General features: G+C 35.6%; 1 protein-coding gene across 1 annotated transcript in view; it reads left to right on the plus strand.

Annotated features, from left to right (window-relative positions):
• Positions 1 to 22,209, plus strand: part of LOC148949781 (exostosin-2-like) — a 98,439-nt gene that overhangs the window by 64,591 nt on the left and 11,639 nt on the right. The window contains 1 exon segment of the mRNA XM_089093089.1: positions 6,300 to 6,428. Within this exon segment, the coding sequence (XP_088949215.1) occupies positions 6,300 to 6,428 (129 nt within the window).

Consider the following 22,209-nt stretch of genomic DNA (forward strand, 5'->3'; position numbering starts at 1 on the left):
AATATGTTAAATACATTATTATACATTATTAGTACACTTGCGCTTCACTTTCCGTCAATTAATCTTTATATTCATTGATGATATTGTCTGCTAATGTCCTTTTTATTCTGCCTGCGATTTCACTGTCTATTGTCACATTATTTTTACATAGATAGCAGTTTTGGCACATTGACAAGATATGATTTATGATGTTGGTGTAGCTGTATGCTTGTCTTCTTTTTCCCTTAGCTTTCATTCGAATGCTAACACCGGAAAGATAGCGATAAGATCTATCAACGGCTAACAAGCTACCAGAACCATTAGCTAGAAGTTGTCCCTCTTCATCAACTATTATTTTTACGTTGGCATTCTCTTTGAGTACTAATTTCTCTGGTAATGTTACTCTTGCATATCCACCGTTTGCATGATGGAAATTCTTGGGTACTCCAAAGGAATCTAACTTCTCGCTGTCATGACAACGCGTGCATACATTTCCAATAGTGTTACCACTTGCACTCGTTTCATAGTTCAGGTATTTCTCCTTGTCAGCATTCAACACGGCGATGATTTTATCATGTGCACATACTTTCGTCGAATAATTCATCTTCACTTTTTACAGATATGAATTGTGTGTTTATCATTTCCACTGCGTAAAAAATACTGATTTAATGCATGCAATAAACTAGGTAGTGTCGATAACCTGCCATAGAGTACCAGTGGGAAAGCCGTTTCGTGTCTATGAACAAGCAAAGAATACGATTGGTAGAGCCGTAAGCATATTTCATGTCATTTTAAGATTTAAGAAAATTTAGAATTAAAGTGAAACTTTTTATCTTCATGGAAAATAATCACAATCATAGCATAACTTCCTATCTTCTACGGAAAAATATAGAAGTGAACTTTAAATTTTTTATGTCTTGGGACTTTTCTTCTTTCGGGAAAATATTTGGAACAGAACTTTAAATTTGTTCATCTCTTTGAGAAAAATCTGAACTGAAGAGGAAAATTGTTATATTATTTTTGGAAAACAGAATTGGTCAATAACTTATTTCATTTTCATTGTGAAAATTCAGAATTGAATTTGAATTTTTCTTCTCTCGGAAAAATATTTGGAACAGAACTTTAAATTTTTTCATCTCTTTGAGAAAGGTCGGAATTGAATTTAAGAAAATTTAGAATTAAAGTGAAACTTTTTATCTTCATGGAAAATAATCACAATCATAGTATAACTTTTCCTATATTCTACGGAAAAATTTAGAAGTGAACTTTAAATTTTTATGTCTTGGTGAACTTAAAACTAAAGTGGAAGCTTTTTATTTTCTCTGGTGAAATTAGAAATGAATTGTGTTCTTTGGTAAAATTCAGAAGAGATCTTGACCTTTTCTATCTTCTATGAAAAATTGAGCCTGCTAGTAGTATTTTTATCTCTAAAAATTCTTTTTCTTACGCCTCTGACCTTTTTAATAGATATTCTGAACGTTTGACGTTCTAGCATACCCTAAAAATAATGAACACTTAACAAAATAATGCATAAGATATTTTTAATGAAATAACGACATGTAGAATATTAATATAAAAATACGTTAAATACATTATTATACATTATTAGTACATTTGCGCTTCACTTTCCGTCAAATTCATCTTTATATTCATTGATGATATTGCCTGCTAATGTCCTTTTTATTCTGCCTGCGATTTCACTGTCTATTTTCACATTATTTTTACATAGATAGCAGTTTTGGCATATTGACCAGATATGATTAATGACATTATTGCAGGAGTATGCTTGTCTTCTTCTTGTTCTCTTTAAAATGCTAATACCGGAAAGATGATGATAGGATGTATCAACAGGTAATATGTTACCAGCAAAAGTAGCAAGGAGTTGTCCCCGATCATCGAGAATTATTTTTAAGTTTGCATTCTCTTTGAGCACTAATTTCTCTGGTAATGTTACTCTCACATATCCACCGTTTACACGATTGAAATTCTTGGGTACTCCAAGGAAATCTAACTTCTCGCTGTCATGACAACGCATGCAAACATTTCCAATAGTGTTACCACTTGCACTCGTTTCATAGTTCAGGTATTTCTCCTTGTCAGCATTCAACACGACGATGATTTTTTCATGTGCACATACTTTCGTCGAATATTTCATCTTCACTTTTTTACAGATATGAATTGTGTGTTTATCCTTCCACTGCGTAAAAAATACTGATTTAATGCACGCATTAAACTAGGTAGTGTCGATAACCTGCCATAGAGTACCAATGGGAAAGCCGCGTCGTGTCTATGAACAAGCACAGAGTACGATTGGTAGAGTCGTAAGCATATTTCATGTCATTTTAAGATACGTAAAAAAGTTAAAAAAATACCCATGTTAAAAAAATTAAAAAATTATTTTAAAAAAATGGGAGGAGGGGTCCCAGGGGTCTTTGGGGGGCTTGAGGGGCATTAGGGGGACCGGGGGCCTTTGGGGTTGGGGTAGGGGACCTCACCACACTGTTCAAATGGAACTTGTGTATTATAACGACCATAGAGTTTCACCCTCAAATCCTCTTCTAAAACATCTTCTAAAATCATCTTTTAAAATGTCTCTAACTGTTTCGCCGAAATAATTCCCTAAAATGTCTAAAACGGTTTCGCCCATTTCAACTTATAAAATGGGTTTAGAATGGACATTAAGAAAATAAATTGTTCTGAAAAGATATAATAACGCCTTAAAAAAGTATTAAAAATGGGGGCTCTGGGGCCTTTAGGAAGCCGGGGGCCCTTATGGGGGCCCAGTGGGCCCTTTGGGAGCCGGGGGGACCTTTGGGGCCGGGGGCTTCCTTTGGGGTTGGGTTAGGGGGATGGGAACCCTTTGGGTTTGGGGTAGGGGACCTCACGACACTGTTCAAATGGAACTTGTGTATTATAACGACCACAGGGTTTCACGCTCAAATCCTCTTCTAAAACATCTTCTAAAATCATCTTTTAAAATGTCTCTAACTGTTTCACCGAAATAATTCCCTAAAATGTCTAAAACGGTTTCGTCCAAATAACCCCTAAACGTAATTTCAGCGTGTTCCTTTTGTTTTTGGCATCCCTGCGCTGTCACATTTGAAATTACTGGAAAACCCTTTCCCGTGTTAATCTCTTCATCTCTAAGATCAAAACATTCGCCGGAAACAATTCTCCTGGTCGAACCCCAAAGATATTAATAAACTTTGTCCCGAAGACAATTCTCCATGGAAACAATAAATTAATTCCCCTTTCGTGAATCAATAATTCCGGAAACACTTCTCCTGGTCGAGCTCCAAAGATATTAATAAACTTCGTCCCGGAGACAATTCTCCTTGGAAACAATAAATTAATTCCCCTTTCGTTACTCAATAATTCTATAAACAATTCTCCTGGTTGAACTCCAAAGATATTAATAAACTTCGTCCCGGAGACAATTCTCCTTGGAAACAATAAATTAATTCCCCTTTCGTGACAAATCAATCAACCTTAACATCACTTGTCAGACTTGGTCATTGACCGATTAACCACGTGTTCTCCCTAGGGACTCTATGCCCATATTTGGACTCCTGCTCGGATCAATAGGGGCCTTTCTACTGGGGGGTAATCGTCGGGGGGGGGCTAGAACCACCTTTACTGTAGGGTTGTCTGATATGCTGAATCTGATGGTGTGATTTTCATTAGGATTCTATGGCTTTTAAGGGGTATTTACCCCTTTTTTTGAAAATCAGGCTCGTAACCTTTGATGGATGAGACTAAACTTAATGAAACCTACGTATTTAAAATTCAGCATAACCAGTAAAATGAAAATATTTAAAATCAGCATATTCATTTGATATATTTATTGGTGTAGAACTTCCGTTTTTTAGAGTTTCGGGTACTCTTGAGCCGGGTCGCTCCTTAATTACGTACAATTCGTTACCACAAACTGTTTGATAAAATATAGTGTTTGAGGTTACTTTATATTCTAATTTGGGTCTAAATTTGCCTCGTGAGTGTCTCCGCGTACAACGTTAACATGTGAGTCGTTGTTGTTTAATTTTGCATATTTTAGATTTATAGATTACATCTAGATATATTAGATATATAACGTCTATATGCAAATATTTTGTCAGGTTTGAAACCTGTGTTTGACACAGGTTCAAACACAGGTTTGATTTGTTTGACTATCTTTTATTCAATCATTTGCCTACAACTTATTCAATTGTGTACCGGATTTTGAAAACCCTAGTGCTCCTCCTTGTCTCCTCAGTCCCTAAATATTTCCTTGACTGGTCTAGGATTGACAATGCCCAATTCGTGAAGTCAGCGGATTCAGTTGTAAATAAAACGAGTCTCCCGTTCTGTCTCCGGCTGCCTGAAAGCATGTTTAATGTGCAGAAATCTTCCATTCTCTTTGTTTTGTAGAAGGACGGGCTGTTCCTTTACAAAAAGTTTGTATAGGAATCATTCCCAGTTGGTTGGAAAATCCGGATTTTGTCAGGTGTTGTTAAACAACAATTCTTTTTTAGTATTTAAATTCTGTGGACGTCCAAATACAGGTTTTCTAACTTATCTTTTCTCATTTTTTGGCCATCTTTCTTTGACGCTCGCTTTTTTTTACTAGTTAAAGCTCCGTATCTGTGATTTTACTGGGACTAGTGTGGACTGGGGCTAGTCAGCAAAAAAATTAGCCAAAACCATGTGCCACCAGTTAGCTTATAGAGATATAGCTTTTTCTTTGAAAGTTTAGTTATCTTTGGGTATCAACTGATTGTTCAAGTTCAAATACAAATTTTTACTTTTAACAGTCCCAAAAGAATAAGTAATAATAACAATAATAATACATCCAGTCTTCATCTCTCATCAAAACTCAACTCCTCTCTCTTCCACCTTATCTTTTTGCCCACCCTTACTTCCCCCCAGCACATCTGGTTTCCCCTACCTCACGTAACGAAATTCAACTATTAACCCCCCTACCGGAAATAATATTTTAATTTCTTTTTAAACTGAGTACCTTTGCTGTCGGAATAGAACTCGCTGTCCACGCTTGACCCAGATAGACCCATGCGTTTTAACACTCAGGACGTAAGTCAAAAACTAAATTTTCACTATGCCTAGTTCCATAATTTTGCATTTCACTATGGCCAAACTCTTAAGAACTTTGAGAGTTAAACCATTAATACACTCAAAAACAAATACTGCAGCCTGGTAGTCTCTTATTTTACCAATATTAAGGAGCATTTGGGACGTAAAGCAAGTACAGGCGTCAGGCACATCCTGGGCATACCTACAGTTTGTTCTGACAACTTTATTTTGTAGAACCTCTACTCTTCTGTAGTTGCAAAGAAGTTACTTCTCCGTAGGAAGTAACTGTAGGAGATGTATGGATAAACCAACGAGTAGTGTACAGAAAGTACTGCTGACAAAGACATTACTAAATGGACAATAAAGCATAAATGGTTACGGACGAAAATGTTGTCGAATCTAATTAATTAGTTTTAATTATGTATTTTCATGGTTAAACGTGGCAATGGTGGGCACTAAATATTTCATAATTTAGAAACAACCAAAACAGGAATCCTGAAAATCCTGTTTTCAGAAAATCCTGAAAGTTTTCAGCCTTTGTTTTGGTAGTTAACTCTACTTTTTCTAAATTTTATATCAGGGCTCTGAAGCATGGGCGCTCCGAAAAACGGATGAAGATTCGCTAGATGTTTTCCAGAGAAATTGCTTAAGGATTGTTCCGGGTACCCGGCTGACTGACCTTATTTCAAACAATAGGCTGTACGAAAAATGTGGTTCATACCGCTCTCTAGGGCTATAATGAAAGAAAGGTTGAGGTGGCTAGGGCCCGCTATGCGGATGAAGGATGACAGATTGCCGAAGATTGTTCTTTTCGGCCAACCATATAGGGCTAAGCGGAAAGCAGGTCGTCCTCGCCTTGGGTGGGAATACGTCATAAAGAAAGATTTAAAGGAAACGGGAACTTTGTGGTAGAGTGTAAAAAGGGAGGCTGAATAGATTGGGATGGAGAAGGAGCGTGCGTAGCTGTGTTGGTCTCAGGTGGCTTGGTGCTGTGGTGAGTTGTTAATAGTAGTAGTAGTAATTGAATAATCACTTGAGTGTATTGATTGATTGGGCATTAAATAGGATTGTTAATTGTATTATTGCCAATCAGTTAATGGGTAATTAATTTTAATTAATTAATTGCATTATTAGTCTTAAAATGTATTATTTACTGATTTAATCATTAAAATCTATTGGATATAAATATGATTAAATAATTGTTTTTTTCCGTTGAATTCTTATTTCTTGTAGCTAATTAAAATTCCTTTTAGTATTGGCACCACATCTATGCTACAGACCTACCACCAGCAGTGAAAAAATTTGTTGATGATCACATGAATTGTTAGGATATAGCGATGAATTTTCTTGTTGCGAATAAAACTGGAAAGTCACCAATCAAGGTATTTTATTTTTGTTGTTTAACAAATTCAGATGGTTGTAATTAGTTATTTATTATTCTTGATCAAATTAACATTAATCTAGAGTTTGATCGGTGAAGCCTAAAGTCAGGTAATTACTTGTGATTTTTTAAAATCACAAGTAGAGAAAAATCATGAATTTTCTCGTTGCAAACAAAACTTAAAAGACACCAATCAAAATACTGATTTTGATTGTGTGATCTATTTAATTAACAGTACTTAATTGTTCATTAGTCTTCACCAAAATAATCTTCAATCTTGAATTTGAAATTCTTGAATCAAACAGTTCGTGGTAACGAACTATAAGTATGGAGTGACCTGGCTCAATAGTAACCGAAACTCTAAATATCAGAATTTTAATACCAATAGGTATATCAAAAGAATTGGCTTTTTCTGTTGATTCATTAAAAAAAACTTTTTCCACAAAATAAGTTTTTCAAAGAAAAGTAAAGAACTCCATTAAACAAAAAATGAGTAAAACTAAAATCAAATAATCTACCAAGCGTGAAACTACCACAAATCCTCATTGATAAGTAAATGAAACCCAAAACGAACAGAAGTTACAATTATTAACCGAGTCAAACTCAAAAGGAGCAGAAATTAAAATAAGTTGGGCGCAAAACCCCTTTGCCTTCCGAAGGCCAGAACAAAATTTGCACTTTACTGAAAAAATATTAATGTTTCTACTTTTATAACTTTAATAAATCAAATAATATTAACATTTTGATTACTAAATTTCAGTATATGTATATTAAACTGACAATGCACATTCATTTGTATTTTTTCAGCAAAGTGCAAATTTTGTTCTGGTCTTGGGAAGGCAACGGGGTTTTGCGCCCAACTTATGTTAATTTCTGCTCTTTTTTAGTTTGACTCGGCTAATTATTGTAATTTCTGTTCGTTTTGGGTTTCATTTATTTATCAATGCTGATTTGTGGTAATTTCACGCTTGGTATATTATTTAATTTTAGTTTTGCTCATTTTTGGTTTAATGGAGTTCTTTACTTTTCTTTGAAAAACTTATTTTGTGGAAAAGGTTTTTTAAATTAATTTCTGTTCGTTTTATATTGACATAGTCTTTTCAGGGAAAAAGAAAATAATTCTTTAAATCTTTTCGTTTTTTAAGACTTTATGGTTTGGCCTGCTATATGTATGCCGGAGAAAAATTTTTCAGCAATTTTTAACAGCATACACGTTAAAAATCTGGACACAAATAGTACTGTTTAATTTAGTTTCATAACTTCTCTAGTTGACCTGTAATGGAAAACTTGATACCATTCTCAAAAAAATCTGTTTACTTTCTTTGATAGCTTGGATTTGGTTAAATTTTAAAAGCAGAAGTAGCCCCAAATGTTTGAACATATTACCCTCAGTCGTTCTTGAGACACTGCTGAGATGCCTTATTGGGAATTAGCATTATCACAGTGCATTTTGATTTAATCTTAAGTCAACATTTAGTTTTTAAACATATAAAAATTGGATTTGAGGATGACTAAAATCTATTCTATAAATCATATACAACAACTTTATATATAAACCTTATATGCCCCCAGGGCATAACTTACAACCCTTGCACTGAGGGCTCTGAGGGAGTTATCATCCTAAAAGACCTAATTTCCAGAACTTTCAACTATGTTGAAAAAAATGGATATCTCAAAATTTTGATTGGATATATTTGGGAAGATGGTGGTTGTGAGAGTGGCGTTAGTCGCTATCCAATCACTTTCATCTATTAAAAAAGGCACTAGCCTTTTCAATTTACAATTTAATGAGCCCTTTTGAAGTTTCTACGACACCGCTTTTAATAAAACTTTATATGCTCCCAGGGCATAACTTACAACCCTTGCCCTGAGGGCTGTGGGGGGAGGGGTTGTCATCCTTAAAGACCTAATTTCCAAAACTTTTAACTACGTTGAATAAAATGGCTATCTAAAATCTTTGATTGGATTTTTTTTGGGAAAAGGTGGGCGAGAGAGGGGGGTTAGTTGCCCTCAAATCGCTTTTGACTATTAAAAAGGGTACTAGTCCTTTGAATTTCAAATTGAATGAGCCCTTTTTCAAGTTTCTATGACAAATATTTCAATAAAAATATTATATGTCCCCAGGGCATAACTTTTAACCCTTGCCCTGAGGGTTGTGGGTGAGTGTCCTCCTTAAAAATATGTTTTCTATCTGGAAATCAACTACCCTCAACAAAATGTCTATCTCAAAATTTGTATTGGATGTGTTTGGGGGAATGTTGGGGGTGGGGGGGGGCTAGTTGCCCTCCAATCACTTTCGACTATTAAAAAGGGCATTAGCCCTTTGAATCTCCAGTCGAATGAGCTTTTATTGAAGTTTCTTCGACAACGCCTTCTTTAAAACCTTATATACCCCCAGGGCATAACTTAAAACCCTTGCCCTGAGGGATATGGGGGAGTGTCCCCCCAAAAACATATTTTCTATCTAGAAATCAACTACACTGAACAAAATGGCTATCTCAAAATTTTGATTGGATGTATTTGGGGTAATGAAGGGCGTGGGGGGGGGCTAGATGCCCTCCAATCACTTTCGACTATTAAAAAAGGGTACTAGCCCTTTGAATTTCCAATCGAATGAGCCTGTTTTGAAGTTTCTACGACAACGCCTTCTATAAAAACCTTATATGCCCCCAGGGCATAACTTAAAACCCTTCCCCTGACGGTTGTGGGGGAGTGTCCTCTTCAAAAACAAATTTTCTATCCGGAAGTCAACTATACTGAACAAAATGGCTATTTCAAAATTTTGATTGGGTGTGTTTGGAGGAATGATGGGCGTGGGGGAGGAGGCTAGTTGCCCTCCAATCACTTTCGACTATTAAAAAGGGTACTAGCGCTTTGAATTTCAAATCGAATGAGCTTGTTTTGAAGTTTCTACGACAACGCCTTTCATAAAACCCTAATATGCCCCCAAGCCATAACTTAAAACCCTTGCCCTGAGGGCTGTGGGGGAGTGTCCTCCTCAAAAAAATATTTTCTATCTGGAAATCAACTACACTGAACGAAATGGCTATCTAAAAATTTTGATTGGATGTTTTTGGGGGAATGATGGAAGTGGGGGGGCTAGTTGCCCTCCAATCACTTTCGACAATTAAAAAAGGTATTAACCCTTTGAATTTCCAATCAAATGAGCCTGTTTTGAAGTTTCTACGACAACGCCTTCTATAAAAACCTTATATGCCCCCAGGGTATAACTCTAAACCCTTGCCCTGAGAGTTGTGGGGATGGTCCTCCTCGAAAACAGATTTTCTATCTGGAAATCAAGTATGCTGAAAAAAATGGCTATCTGAAAATTTTGATTGGATGTGTTTAGGGGAATGATGGGCGTGGGGGGGGGCTAGTTGCTCCCCAATCTCTTTCGACAATTAAAAAGGGCACTAGCCCTTTGAATTTCCAGTCGAATGAGCTTTTATTGAAGTTTCTACGACAACGCCTTCTTTAAAAACCTTATATACCCCCAAAGCATAATTTAAAACCCTTGCCCTGAGGGATGTGGGGGAGTGTCATTCTGAAAAACATATTTTCTATCTAGAAATCAACTAAGGCTAGATCAAATATCTAGAAACAACGCCTTCTATAAAAACCTTATATGCCCCCAGGGTATAACTTAAAACCCTTGCTCTGAGAGTTGTGGGGAGTGTCCTCCTCGAAAACATATTTTCTATTTGGAAATCAAGTATGCTGAAAAAAATAGCAATCTGAAAATTTTGATTGGATGTGTTTGGGGGAATGATGGGCGTGGGGGGGGGGGGGGCTAGTTGCCCTCCAATCACTTTCGACTATTAGAAAAAGGTACCAGCCCTTTTAATTTCCAATCGAATGAGCCTTTCTGGAACTTTCTACGACAACGCCTTCTATAGAAACCTTATATACCCCCAGGGTATAACGTAAAACGCGTGCACTAAGGCTTATTGGGAATTGTCCTCCACAAAAACATACTGTCTATGTGGAAATCAACTACGCTGAACATAATGGCCATCTCAAAATTTTGATTGGATGGGGGTGGGGGAATGATGGGTGCGGGGGGGGAGGGCTAGTTGCCTATAAAAAACTTATATGCCCCCAGGGCATAACTTAAGACCCTTGCCCCGAAAGTTTTGGGGGAGTGTCCTCCACAAAAAGATATTTTCTATCGTGAAATCAACTACTCTGAACAAAATGGCTATCTCCAAATTGTGATGGACTGTGTGTGGTGACCTGAGTGGCTTGGGGGGGCTAAAGACCCTAAATTCCCTTCTAACGACTTCACTGAGCATTATCACTTTGATTGCGTAATCGTAGAAGGTTTTTTTGAAGTTTCTACAACAATGCCTATTATAAGAACCTTATATGCCCCCAGGGCGTAGCTAACAACCCTTGCCCCGTGGGTTGTGGGGGAGTGACCTCCTCAGAAGATATTTTTTATCTGGAAATCAACTACGCTGAACAAAATGACTATCTCAAAATTTTGATTGGACGTATTTGGGGGAAGGAAGGGCGGGGGGGCGGGGGTAGTTGCCCTCAATCACTTTCGACTATTAAAAAGGGCACTAGCCACTCCAATTTCCAATCGAATGAGCCCTTTTTGAAGTTTCTGTGACGACTCCTTCGATACGAAGTGCCCGGGTATGGAGAAAAAAAAAACAACGACACATTGTGCCGACATCGTTCTTTACTTAGGCAGCGCTATCGCGCTTCCTATGATTCCAAATATATAAGTTTCATTAAGTTTAGTTTTACTTATCAAAAGCTACTAGCCTGAGAAAATGTGTCTGATTTTCGAAAAAAAGGGGAAAAACCCTTCAGAAGTCCTATAATTTTAATTAAAATCACATAATAAGATTCAGCGTATCAAAAAACGCTACTGTTAAGGTTTCAAGCTCCTATCTGCAGAAATGTGGAATTTTAAAAAGTAAAATTGTACAGTAAAAGAAGAACCCGATTCTAAATGAATACACTGGAAGTATCTGTAGTCTCATATAACATAAATGACACCAAGGATAAAGACAATACTATCGATTCTATGCTCTCAAATTCATGATATTGTTTTCCTCCAAAAGCACCAACTTACGGCTTCTTCCGTAAATTTCCTCTGGCGTAGTAAAAACTACGTTTGTTTTATCACGAATGCTTGAAGAAGGAGGGGCCGACCCTCTGGTGGACTCGCCTGTTTAATGGATCTAAAGCTTTCAGTTGTATCCCGACCACTATATTTTTCAAACAATATTTTTTTGGCGGTTCGACTTCAAAACACTGTGCTAATTAACACTTATCTTCCATGTAGTAGAAATACTGCTGTTTCTCTAAATAGTTACGTCAAAGCTTGTATGCAAATTCACGACCTATTAGTCGATATAACTTCTAATGGACTGCAGTGGATTATCATTGGCGATATAAATTCTGACTTGACTACACGTTCATCAAGATCAAGTTTGTTTCTAGATAGTCCTCCCGTTTCATATACACTTTTGAATTAAGACCTGCCCTATACCTGTTTGCATCATACAGGATCTACGTCTAATCTTGATCATTGTATTTGTTCTGACGGTTGCCACTCTAATATAGTCCACGTTGATGATGATGAAAATGATACCGACCACTTACCTATATCATTAAAACTTCCAATCGGTACCGACGGCATAAGTTTATACAATCCTAAACGCTGGTTTGAGAGGTGAAACTGGGATAAATCAGATTGGTGTATCTACCTAACGACACTTGCGTCGCTCCTATCTTCGGTTCAAGTGCCCTTTCATCTCTTGTAACTCAGTGCTATGAGTCACAATAAGAAGCTGGACCTGAATGTCCACTATTATAGAATTATATCATGTATTAAGCAAGCTGAAGCTATCGCAGTGCCTCTTGATCGGTGTCGAGTGAATACTCGGAAACCGATCTGGAATCTTGACGCCAAACTTAAACCGATAGAAAGTAAAGCCAAGTTTTGGCTTCGCATTTAGGTAGCCTGTGGTAGACCCTCCTCCGGTAAAGTATTCGATATCAAACAAAATACCAAATCTGCTTTTAAAAAGCAGCCTCAAAAAAACCGATTGTGTGGTAAAAATTTTCCCAAACTCGGAGTGAGTGGAATCAAGCGCAGAACAGCTCCAAGTTCGAAGATGAGAACGTCAAATGTAACAAATCTCCTTCACCGTGGGTTTCACATTGTTCAAGGATTTTTTTCGAAAGTAAATTTCTCAGTGCATGCGGTATATTCGAAATTACTTAACACATGTCTGCCTAATTCTCTTTTACAGGGAAATGTTATCTGGATTTCTTACGATCTTGTAGTCAAGTCAGTTAAGCGTCTTAAATGAAAATCTATTGATATCGATGGTATTTGCGCCCAAAATGTACGGCCTGATTCAAAAGAGCTAATGTTCCATTTGTAGTTGCTTTTCCAGATGTGTTTGTGTGTTTCCATTGTACCGGATACCTTCCTTTGTGGATCGGTTACATCGATTTTAAAGCGTGGAAAGAATGCAGGAGATTGCAGCTCGGACCGCCCTATCACTGTCGCGTGTCCATTTAGTAAGATCTTTGAATATGTACTTCTTCCGTCTGTGACTGAAGATGCGATTTTTGGTGAAAATAAGTTCGGTTATGTTTGAGGAGTTTGTTGTACGCATGCTCATGGGGCACTCGCGAGTGTACTTCTCCAGGCTGCCGATAAAAATGAGCAGATTCATCTTTGTTCGCTAGACAGTAAGCTTTTGACAGTATTGTCCATAGTCAAGCTCTTTATTCGCTTTTTGTAAATAATGTCGACACTTCTGTTATTTTTCTTCTGAGGTATTGGTATAGTAATGCCTATTTGTGGGTAAAGTTGAACGGGGTTAATGTCCAAGAGAATGTTCGTGTTCGATGCCGAGTCCGCCAAGGAGGTGTGTTATCCCCTTATATTTTAAGCTTTGTATTGCTAGAGTGCTCTCTAAGACAGCTGATACTTACTTTCTTGGTTTTTCTGATGTATCGTATATTGCTTACGCGGATGACATCCTAGTTAATAGTAGGAGCAAATTTTCTTTGTCTAAAATGGTTGATAATGTGAGAAAAGATTTATTAGGAATTGGACTTAATTTAAGTATTAAAAAGTGCGATTATCTTTTTTCAACGGTAATGTTACGAATTCTCCTTTGAATTGTAATTATTCTTCTATACGTTCAGTTGATAGCATACGTTGGCTTGGTATTAATCTTTTTAATGATATGTTTTGTTTTCGTCAGTCAGCTGTTAGGGACACATGTACCAAGATTAGATGTGGCTATTCCAAGATTGTTGCAAATCGGTCGAAATACAAATCAAAGCTTTAGTGTCGCTGTACTCTGTTTTCTGTGACCATGCTATTTTGTATCTTTCAGGTATTTACATTTTGCTTAGGAAGAACGACTTATCTAAATTAAGGAAATGCTATTATCGGTTTTGCAAATTTTGTTGTATCTTCCGTTGTCATTTCGTAATCGCCATATTATCAAAAAGTATAACGCACCTGATATAAGTGAAAAACTTCGTGATTTCCATATCGTGATCTTCGTGATTTATAAAACTGTCTGCAAATGCCTATGAAAAACTGTCTCCTCACCATGATCTTATTCGTTTATTTCGCTGATTTTTTTTCCCTTTGTTTATCTTACTTTAAGTGCTGTGTTTGTTTATTTTTTCTTTCCTTTTTCTCTTTACTCCACTATTTTTCACATTGTTTGTGCAGTGGGTTATAAATAAATTATTGTTATTACTTACAGGCGGGTAAGAACGTGACTTTGACTATTAGGAAAGATAGACTACTTTCAGTCTACCAAAAATTAAGATAAAATACACAGGGCCGTATCCAGGATTTTTTTTTTTAGGGGGGGGGGCTACAACAAAAACTTTAAAAATCACATAAAAAACACATTTATATTCATTTTTGTTACTTTTTTTTATGAGTTGGAGAAACATTTGGGGGGGGGGGGGTTCAAACCACCTAACAGCCTTGTATTCACAAGTGTAAATATACCAAAGCTTTAGGGGTAGATACATGGTCAGAGCATTTGTCAGAAATTTGTATTTAAATAAAGCAATAATAAGGTAAAAATAAAGCAATAATAAGGTAAAATAAATATGTTAAAGTAATAATATGGTAAATCAAATAAGTCAAAGTAGCATTTACAGGTGGGTAAGAACGTGACTTTTAGTATTAAAAAAAACAGATTACTTTACAGTCTTCATAAGCAGTTGACAAGTGAACATCTCGCTATATTCCGCTTTGTACTGACCTCATGCCGGTAATCTGGGATGGATTGCTGAGTTATATTTCGCTATGCATTGACAGTGAGATTGAAATTGATAAGAAAGATGTGTGCGCTGTGGCTTGCGATTTCTACAAAAAAAGGTCGATTTTGAAGTCGAGAAAATGTTTAGCTAAAGCTGGTTGTCAGATAAATGCCTGTAAGAACGGTACAAAGGAAGAACTAATTAGTGAGATATACGATTGCTATGTCATTTTTCGTGATAAGGATATTAAAGACGAGACGGTGTTCTGCATGTATGATCCTTCGGAGGTTCCCGAAGTCAGTTTTAAGGCACGTGCAGATTTGTCGCGCCAGCTGCTAAAAATTGAACGCAAGTTAGAAGAAGCGCTGAACATAAAATTCGAAACGCCAACGAACTCACCTGTGAAAGGTGCTGCCGGTGTGGACAATGAGATAGCGAACGTTTCTGAGAAAAGACTATTCTCCATTTTTTTGGCTAATCCACCTGAAGTATCAAATCTCACGGAAAAAAGACATTTGATTGATAAGTGTGGCATTAGCGATACTGATGTTTGTATCAAGTCATCTAAAAGTCGTTGGCTGATCAAAGTTTCCGAAAGGGTTTCGGCTGAAAACATTGCAAAACACCTGAAAATTGACACTGCGACAACGAAAGTGACCGAGCCCGTCATCATCGAAGCTGTGAAAGGGATACCGAGTTGTGTAGCAGTAAAAGACTTAAATACTGCCTCACCAGAATGCACAAGAGCTATCCGTATTGGAAGCTCGTCAACTTTCAAAATGTACTTTCCGACAGAAAGTGCCCTTTCCTCTGCAATCCTACACGGTATTCGGATCGAATATGATTTCTTTCGGATAGAGAATTCCTGTTTATTCTGAAACGCTGCTACAAATGCCAACCTTATGGACTCGTAGCTTCCGAATGTAAAAATGCGGTAAGGTGTGCTAGATGTTCTAGCAGACATACGTCCAGCCGTGAGCAACCGTGTTCTGCCTTTATGAAATGTGCAAATTGTGGAAGTATGAGACAACGCTCTTATAGCATCAAGTGTAAAAAACTAAACGAAATGTCAAAATTTCCTGGCTGACTCACTAGCTCATCCGATGTTGCCCTTGCTGAAAGTTTTCTTATGCATAGTGCACGAAGATCAGTCTTCCTGATATCAAACTGCTTTGATTATTTATGGTCGAAATAAGTTTTTAGTGCTAAAGTTCCTTTTTTATTTTTATATAGTACTCCGCCGTTTCCCTTTTTGTAGACGGGTAAGAAATATATTATTATTAGTCTACCAAAAATTGCGATAAAAGAAATTAAAAATAAGGTACAGTAAGTAAGTTAAAGTAATAATAAGGTGGAGCAAATAAGGCAAAGTAATAAGGTAGAGTAGCATTTATAAGTGGGTAAGAACGTGACTTAGACTATTAGGTAAGATAGATTACTTTACACTCTACCAAAAATTGAAATAAAAGTAAGTTATAATATATTAAAGTAAATAAGTTAAAGTTATAATAAGGTAAGCAAATAAGGTAAAGTAATAAGGTAGAGCAGAATTTACAGGCGGGCAAGAACGTGACTTTGACTATTAGAAAAGACAGATTACTTAACAGTCTCCCAAAAATAAAGTAATAATAATAATATTTTATTTGTGCCCACTACAGAACAAAAGAAAGGTAGCGGAGTAAATAATCAACAAAAGAAAAAAAAGAGAGCATTTTACACAACTACATTATAGACACAAAATTTAAGCAAAATCATTCATAAGCCGTGTCAGCGGAGAGAAATAAAGGTGTGTCAGGATTTTGGCACGATAAGATAAAATATTTATTTCAAAAAATGACTATCACAAGCCCCGAAGGGCCGAATTCGCATTTCGGGGTCGTATAATAAAAAAGACATAGAAATAGCACAACAACTAAAAAACTGGCTATACAATGCCAAAAACAACAATATCAGAAAGGCAAAGCCATTCATTAGTCTAAAAAACAAAAAGTGTCAAATGTAAGAAAGTTCAAAAGGCACAAATTAAAACAAAACCAAAAAAAACTGAGATAAAAATAGTGTTAAAAAGGTTTAAAAGAGAGTATATAAAATGGGGAGGGAACGGAAGAACCAAACGGACACCAGCATGGGTGTCACAAGTACAAAAAAAAACTAGTGGTTTATTTGATCAGTAATGAAGGGGACAAAGGTTTTTTCATATCTGGAGGTTAAAAAACGGATGGAGGACAAGATAGGGACGGGTTCAGAAACAGTAGGTGGCAGGCGGTGTCTGGATGGGGAGTGTCTATTGGGGAAAATGTTTTCCGTGCAAGGGTTTATTATTGCATTTTTTGCAAAACGGAGGCACAACCTTCCTCTCCTGTGTTCAAGAGTTACCAGCTTGGCCTTTTTTAGAAGGAGTGAATATGGTACCAAAGTTTCTTTAAAAATTCTTCTTGGGGCTCTTTTTTGAATAGATTCAATTTAATCTGATTCATCACGGGAGAGGCCAGGATGCCAAACTGAACAAGCATATCCAAGCAGCGGGCGCACAAAGGAAGTATAGATCCGTAACGACGGGGATGGGGGGGGCGTTAAAGTTAGTACATAGATTAAGGAGAGACACGGAAGCATTAGATCTACGGACACTTTCTTGCACGTGGAGATCCCACTTTAAAGTAGAGGAAATTGTAACCCCAAATAAGTTAAAGGAAGACAAAGAAAGATCTGGGGGGATAGGGTCAAGGAAGGCGGGAATAGATTTCAAGAAACTTATCGTCATTATATTTGATTTAGTGGAATTTACTTTCATATTTAGGTTCTTAGCTTCATCCGAAATGTGGGCTAGAATTTCAAGGGGGTCACTTTTAATATTCCTGTGACATACTTCAAGGATCGACAAGTCATCCACGTATTTCCACCTTTGGGGGGAAATCCTTACCAATATCGTTAATCATGACTAGAAATAAAAGTGGTGCCAATAAGGTTCCTTGAGGGATTCCACAATATATAGGGAGAGGGTTAGGCTAATAAAGTAATAATAAAAGAAGTAAATAAAGTAAACTAATGAAGTAAAGTATCATTTTGACGTGTTTAGCAAAGTAACATTGATCGTCCAAAATTATATGTATATTTGCATTCCTCCGAATATATTTCGATTATCACGTAGTGATTAATAAAGGAAATTAATTAGGTAAAGTAGCATTTCCACGTGGTTAAGAACCTGACTTTGACTATTAGGAAAGACAGATTACTTTACAGTTTACCATAAATTGTGATAAAATAAAGTAATAATAAGTGAAGCAAATAAACTAAAGTAATAGAGGAAAGTAACATGTCCACGTGGGTAAGAACGGGTCTTTGACTTTAGGAAAGATAGATTACATTACAGTCTACCAAAAATTGGGACAAAATACAGTAACAATAAGTAAAGTAAATAAAGGCTACGACAGATTAGGCTACTTTACTGTCAACCCAAAATTGTGATATAATACAGAAAATAAACTAAAGTAATGAGGTAAAGTAACATGTCCACGTGGGTAAGTACGTGAATTTGACTATTAGGAAAGATAGATTAATTTACATTACTGCATAAATTGTGATAAAAAAACGTAATGGTTAGTAAAGGAAATTGATTGGTCGATTTGGCGCGTTGTGGTGTTAATCAACGTTACTTTGATCGTTAAGACTTGAATGTTTCTTTACATTCTACCAAAAACTTTGATAATATAACGTAGTAGTAAATCATGGAAACTAGTTGGGTAATGTAGTATTTCCAGGTCTTACACGACCCTACTTTGATTATAAAGAAATACAGATTTCTTTAAAGTCTACCAAAAATTTTGATAAAATAAAGTAATTATACTTAAAGGAAATTAGTTAGGTAAATTATCATTTCGATGCGTGTAACAACCTTACTTTGATCATTAAAAAATGATTGTATCAAGAAATTCTAACAAAAATTGTTATAAAATAAATTAATAATAATTAAATTAAATCAGTGAGTCAATTCGATATTTCGTTGCCGTAATCGCCATTTCTTTGATTGGTAGTATATGATGGGTTCACTGCGTATTACAAATAATATTTATCATTAGACGAAGAGGTTAGTAATTGAAATCAGTTGTGTAATGTTGCAGTTCCATGTCTTTCTCAACATTACTTTTATTATCAAGAAAGATAGATTACTTTGCATCCTAACAAAATTGTTATAAAATAAATTAATTATAAGTAAAGGAAATAAACTAAAGTAATGAGGAAAATTATCATTTTGATCTGTGTAAGAACCTTGCTTTGACTATTCAAAAATATAGATCAATGTAAATTCTACCAAATATTTTAAAAAATAAAGTAATAATTAGTAAAGCAAACAAACTATAGTAATGAGTTAAAGTAGCATTTCCAGGTGGTTAAGAACGTGGCTTTGACTATTAGGAAAGAAAGATTACTTTACAGTCTACCAAAAATTGTGATAAAATGAAGTAATAATAAGCAAAGTAAATAAAGTAAACTAATGAGGTAAAGTAACATTTCCAGGTGGCTTTGACTATTAGGAAAGATAGATTACTTTAAAGTCCACCATAAATTGTGATAAAATGAAATAATAATAAGCAAAGTAAAGAAAGTAAAATAATGAGGTAAAGTAACATTTCCAGGTGGCTTTGACTATTAGGAAAGATAGGTTACTTTACAGTCCACCAAAAATTGTGATAAAATCAAGTAATAATGAACAAAGTAAATAAATTAAACTTATGAGGTAAAGTAACATTTCCAGGTGGCTTTGACTACTAGGAAAGATAGATTACTATACAGTCCACCAAAAATTGTGATAAAATTAAGTAATAATTATCAAAGTAAATAAAGTAAACTAATGAGGTAAAGTAACATTTCCAGGTGGCTTTGACTATTAGGAAAGATAGATTACTTTACAGTCCACCAAAAATTGTGATAAAATGAAGTAATAATAAGCAAAGTAAATAAAGTAAACTAATGAGGTAAAGTAACATTTCCAGGTGGCTTTGACTATTAGGAAAGATAGATTACTTTACAGTCCACCAAAAATTGTGATAAAATAAAGTAATAATGAACAAAGTAAATAAAGTAAACTAATGAGGTAAAGTAACATTTCCAGGTGGCTTTGACTATTAGGAAAGATAGATTACTTTACAGTCCACCAAAAATTGTGATAAATTTAAGTAATAATAAGCAAAGTAAATAAAGTAAACTAATGAGGTAAAGTAACATTTCCAGGTGGCTTTGACTATTAGGAAAGATAGATTACTTTACAGTCCACCAAAAATTGTGATAAAATAAAGTAATAATGAACAAGTAAATAAAGTAAACTAATGAGGTAAAGTAAAATTTCCAGGTGGCTTTGACTATTAAGAAAGATAGATTACTTTACAGTCCACCATATATTGTTATAAAATGAAGTACATAATAATAAGCAAAGTAAATAAAGTAAACTAATGAGGTAAAGTAACATTTCCAGGTGGCTTTGACTATTAGGAAAGATAGATTACTTTACAGTCCACCAAAAATTGTGATAAAATTAGGTATTAATAAATAAAGTAAATAAAGTAAACTAATGAGGTAAAGTAACATTTCCAGGTGGCTTTGACTATTTGGAAAGATAGATTACTTCACAGTCCACCCAAAAATTTTGATAAAATGAAGTAATAATAGTCAAAGTAAATAAATTAAACTAATGAGGTAAAGTAACATTTCCAGGTGGCTTTGACTATTAGGAATGATAGATTACTTTACAGTCCACCAAAAATTGTGATAAAATGAAGTAATAATAAGCAAAGTAAATAAAGTAAACTGATGAGGTAAAGTAACATTTCCAGGGGACTTTGACTATTAGGAAAGATAGATTACTTTACAGTCCTTTACAGTTAAAATGAAGTAATAATAAGCAAAGTAAATAAGGTAAACTAATGAGGTAAAGTAACATTTCTAGGTGGCTTTGACTACTAGGAAAGATATATTACTTTACAGTACACCAAAAATTGTGATAAAATGAAGTAATAATAAGCAAAGTAAATAAAGTAAACTAATGAGGTAAAGTAAAATTTCCAGGTGGCTTTGACTATTAGGAAAGATAGATTACTTTACAGTTTACCATATATTGTGATAAAATGAAGTAATACTAATCAAAGTAAATAAAGTAAACTAACGTGGTAAAGTAATATTTCCAGGTGGCTTTGACTATTAGGAAAGATAGATTACTTTACAGTTCACCATATATTGTGATAAAATGAAGTAATACTAAGCAAAGTAAATAAAGTAAACTAATGAGGTAAAGTAACATTTCCAGGTGGCTTTGACTATTAGGAAAGATAGATTACTTTACAGTCCACCATATATTGTGATTATTTGAAAAAAACTACGTTTTCTAAAGAGTTAAAGAGGCTGAGTTACAAGGTCGAACCTTAAAACGTACAGGGATTAGGAGACACAGTTGGGGGGCTACCACCCCCAAACCCCCCGCTTTCGCAGCCTTTAAATATAAAAAAAAATTTCTTTAAACTGAAAGTAAGGAGCGACATTAAAACTTAAAAAGAACAGAAATTATTCCGTATATGAAAGAGGCTGTGCCCTCCTCAACGCCTCGCTCTTTACGCTAAAGTTTGACTTTCTCACAACTCTTTTTTAAACAATAAAAACTTTAGCGTAAAGAGCGAGGCGTTGAGGAGGGCACAGCCTCTTTCATATACGGAATAATTTCTGTTCTTTTTAAGTTTTAATGTCGCTCCTTACTTTCAGTTTAAAGAAATTTTTTATATTTAAAGGCTGCGAAAGCGGAGGTTTGGGGTGGTAGCCCCAACTGTGCCTCCTAATCCTGTACGTTTTAGGTTCGACCTTGTAACTCAGCCTCTTTAACTCTTTAGAAAACGTAGTTTTTTCAAATAATTTCTGCACGTTTTTGTACAGTTTATTACTTATTATTGCTTGACTAACTGTTAGCTGATCGTGTCAGGAGTTAAAGTTGGGGGGCTGCCGCCCCCAAACCCCCCGCTCTTGAACATTCTTGTGTTAAGGCTTTTAATTCCTGAATACTCAAATCACGTCGTACAGGGTGCCTCCTAATCCCTGTACGTTTTAAGGTTCGAACTTGTGACTCAGCCTCTTTAACAGCCCCCAACTGTGCCTCCTAATCCCTGTACGTTTTAAGGGTCGACCTTGTAACTCAGCCTCTTTAACTCTTTAGAAAACGTAATTTTTTTCAAATAATTTAAAAAAGAAACTGAGTTTCTTTTCAAAGTATATAAAAAAGTTGCTCTGATGGTGAATCGAACCCGAGTTTTCCGCCTGAAAGTCTGAAGTCTCAGCCGCTGGACTATACAAACACAATAGTAATTGTTGTTTAGCAAATAGAAGGTATTTTCGACGCAAGCAAATTCCCAAAAATCTTGATATGTGGTTTTTGGAAAACAGGGAAGGAGTGATCAGATTGAGCTGAAATTTCGACGATAAGCTCCCAGGCCCCAGGAAAGCTTATCCTCTAAATTTCAGCCCGATCAGACAATGTT

The sequence above is a fragment of the Artemia sp. Qi Xiang Cuo genome, chromosome 8 (genome assembly GCF_049724085.1).
Source record: "Artemia sp. Qi Xiang Cuo chromosome 8, ASM4972408v1, whole genome shotgun sequence".
Taxonomy (NCBI): domain Eukaryota; kingdom Metazoa; phylum Arthropoda; class Branchiopoda; order Anostraca; family Artemiidae; genus Artemia; species Artemia sp. Qi Xiang Cuo.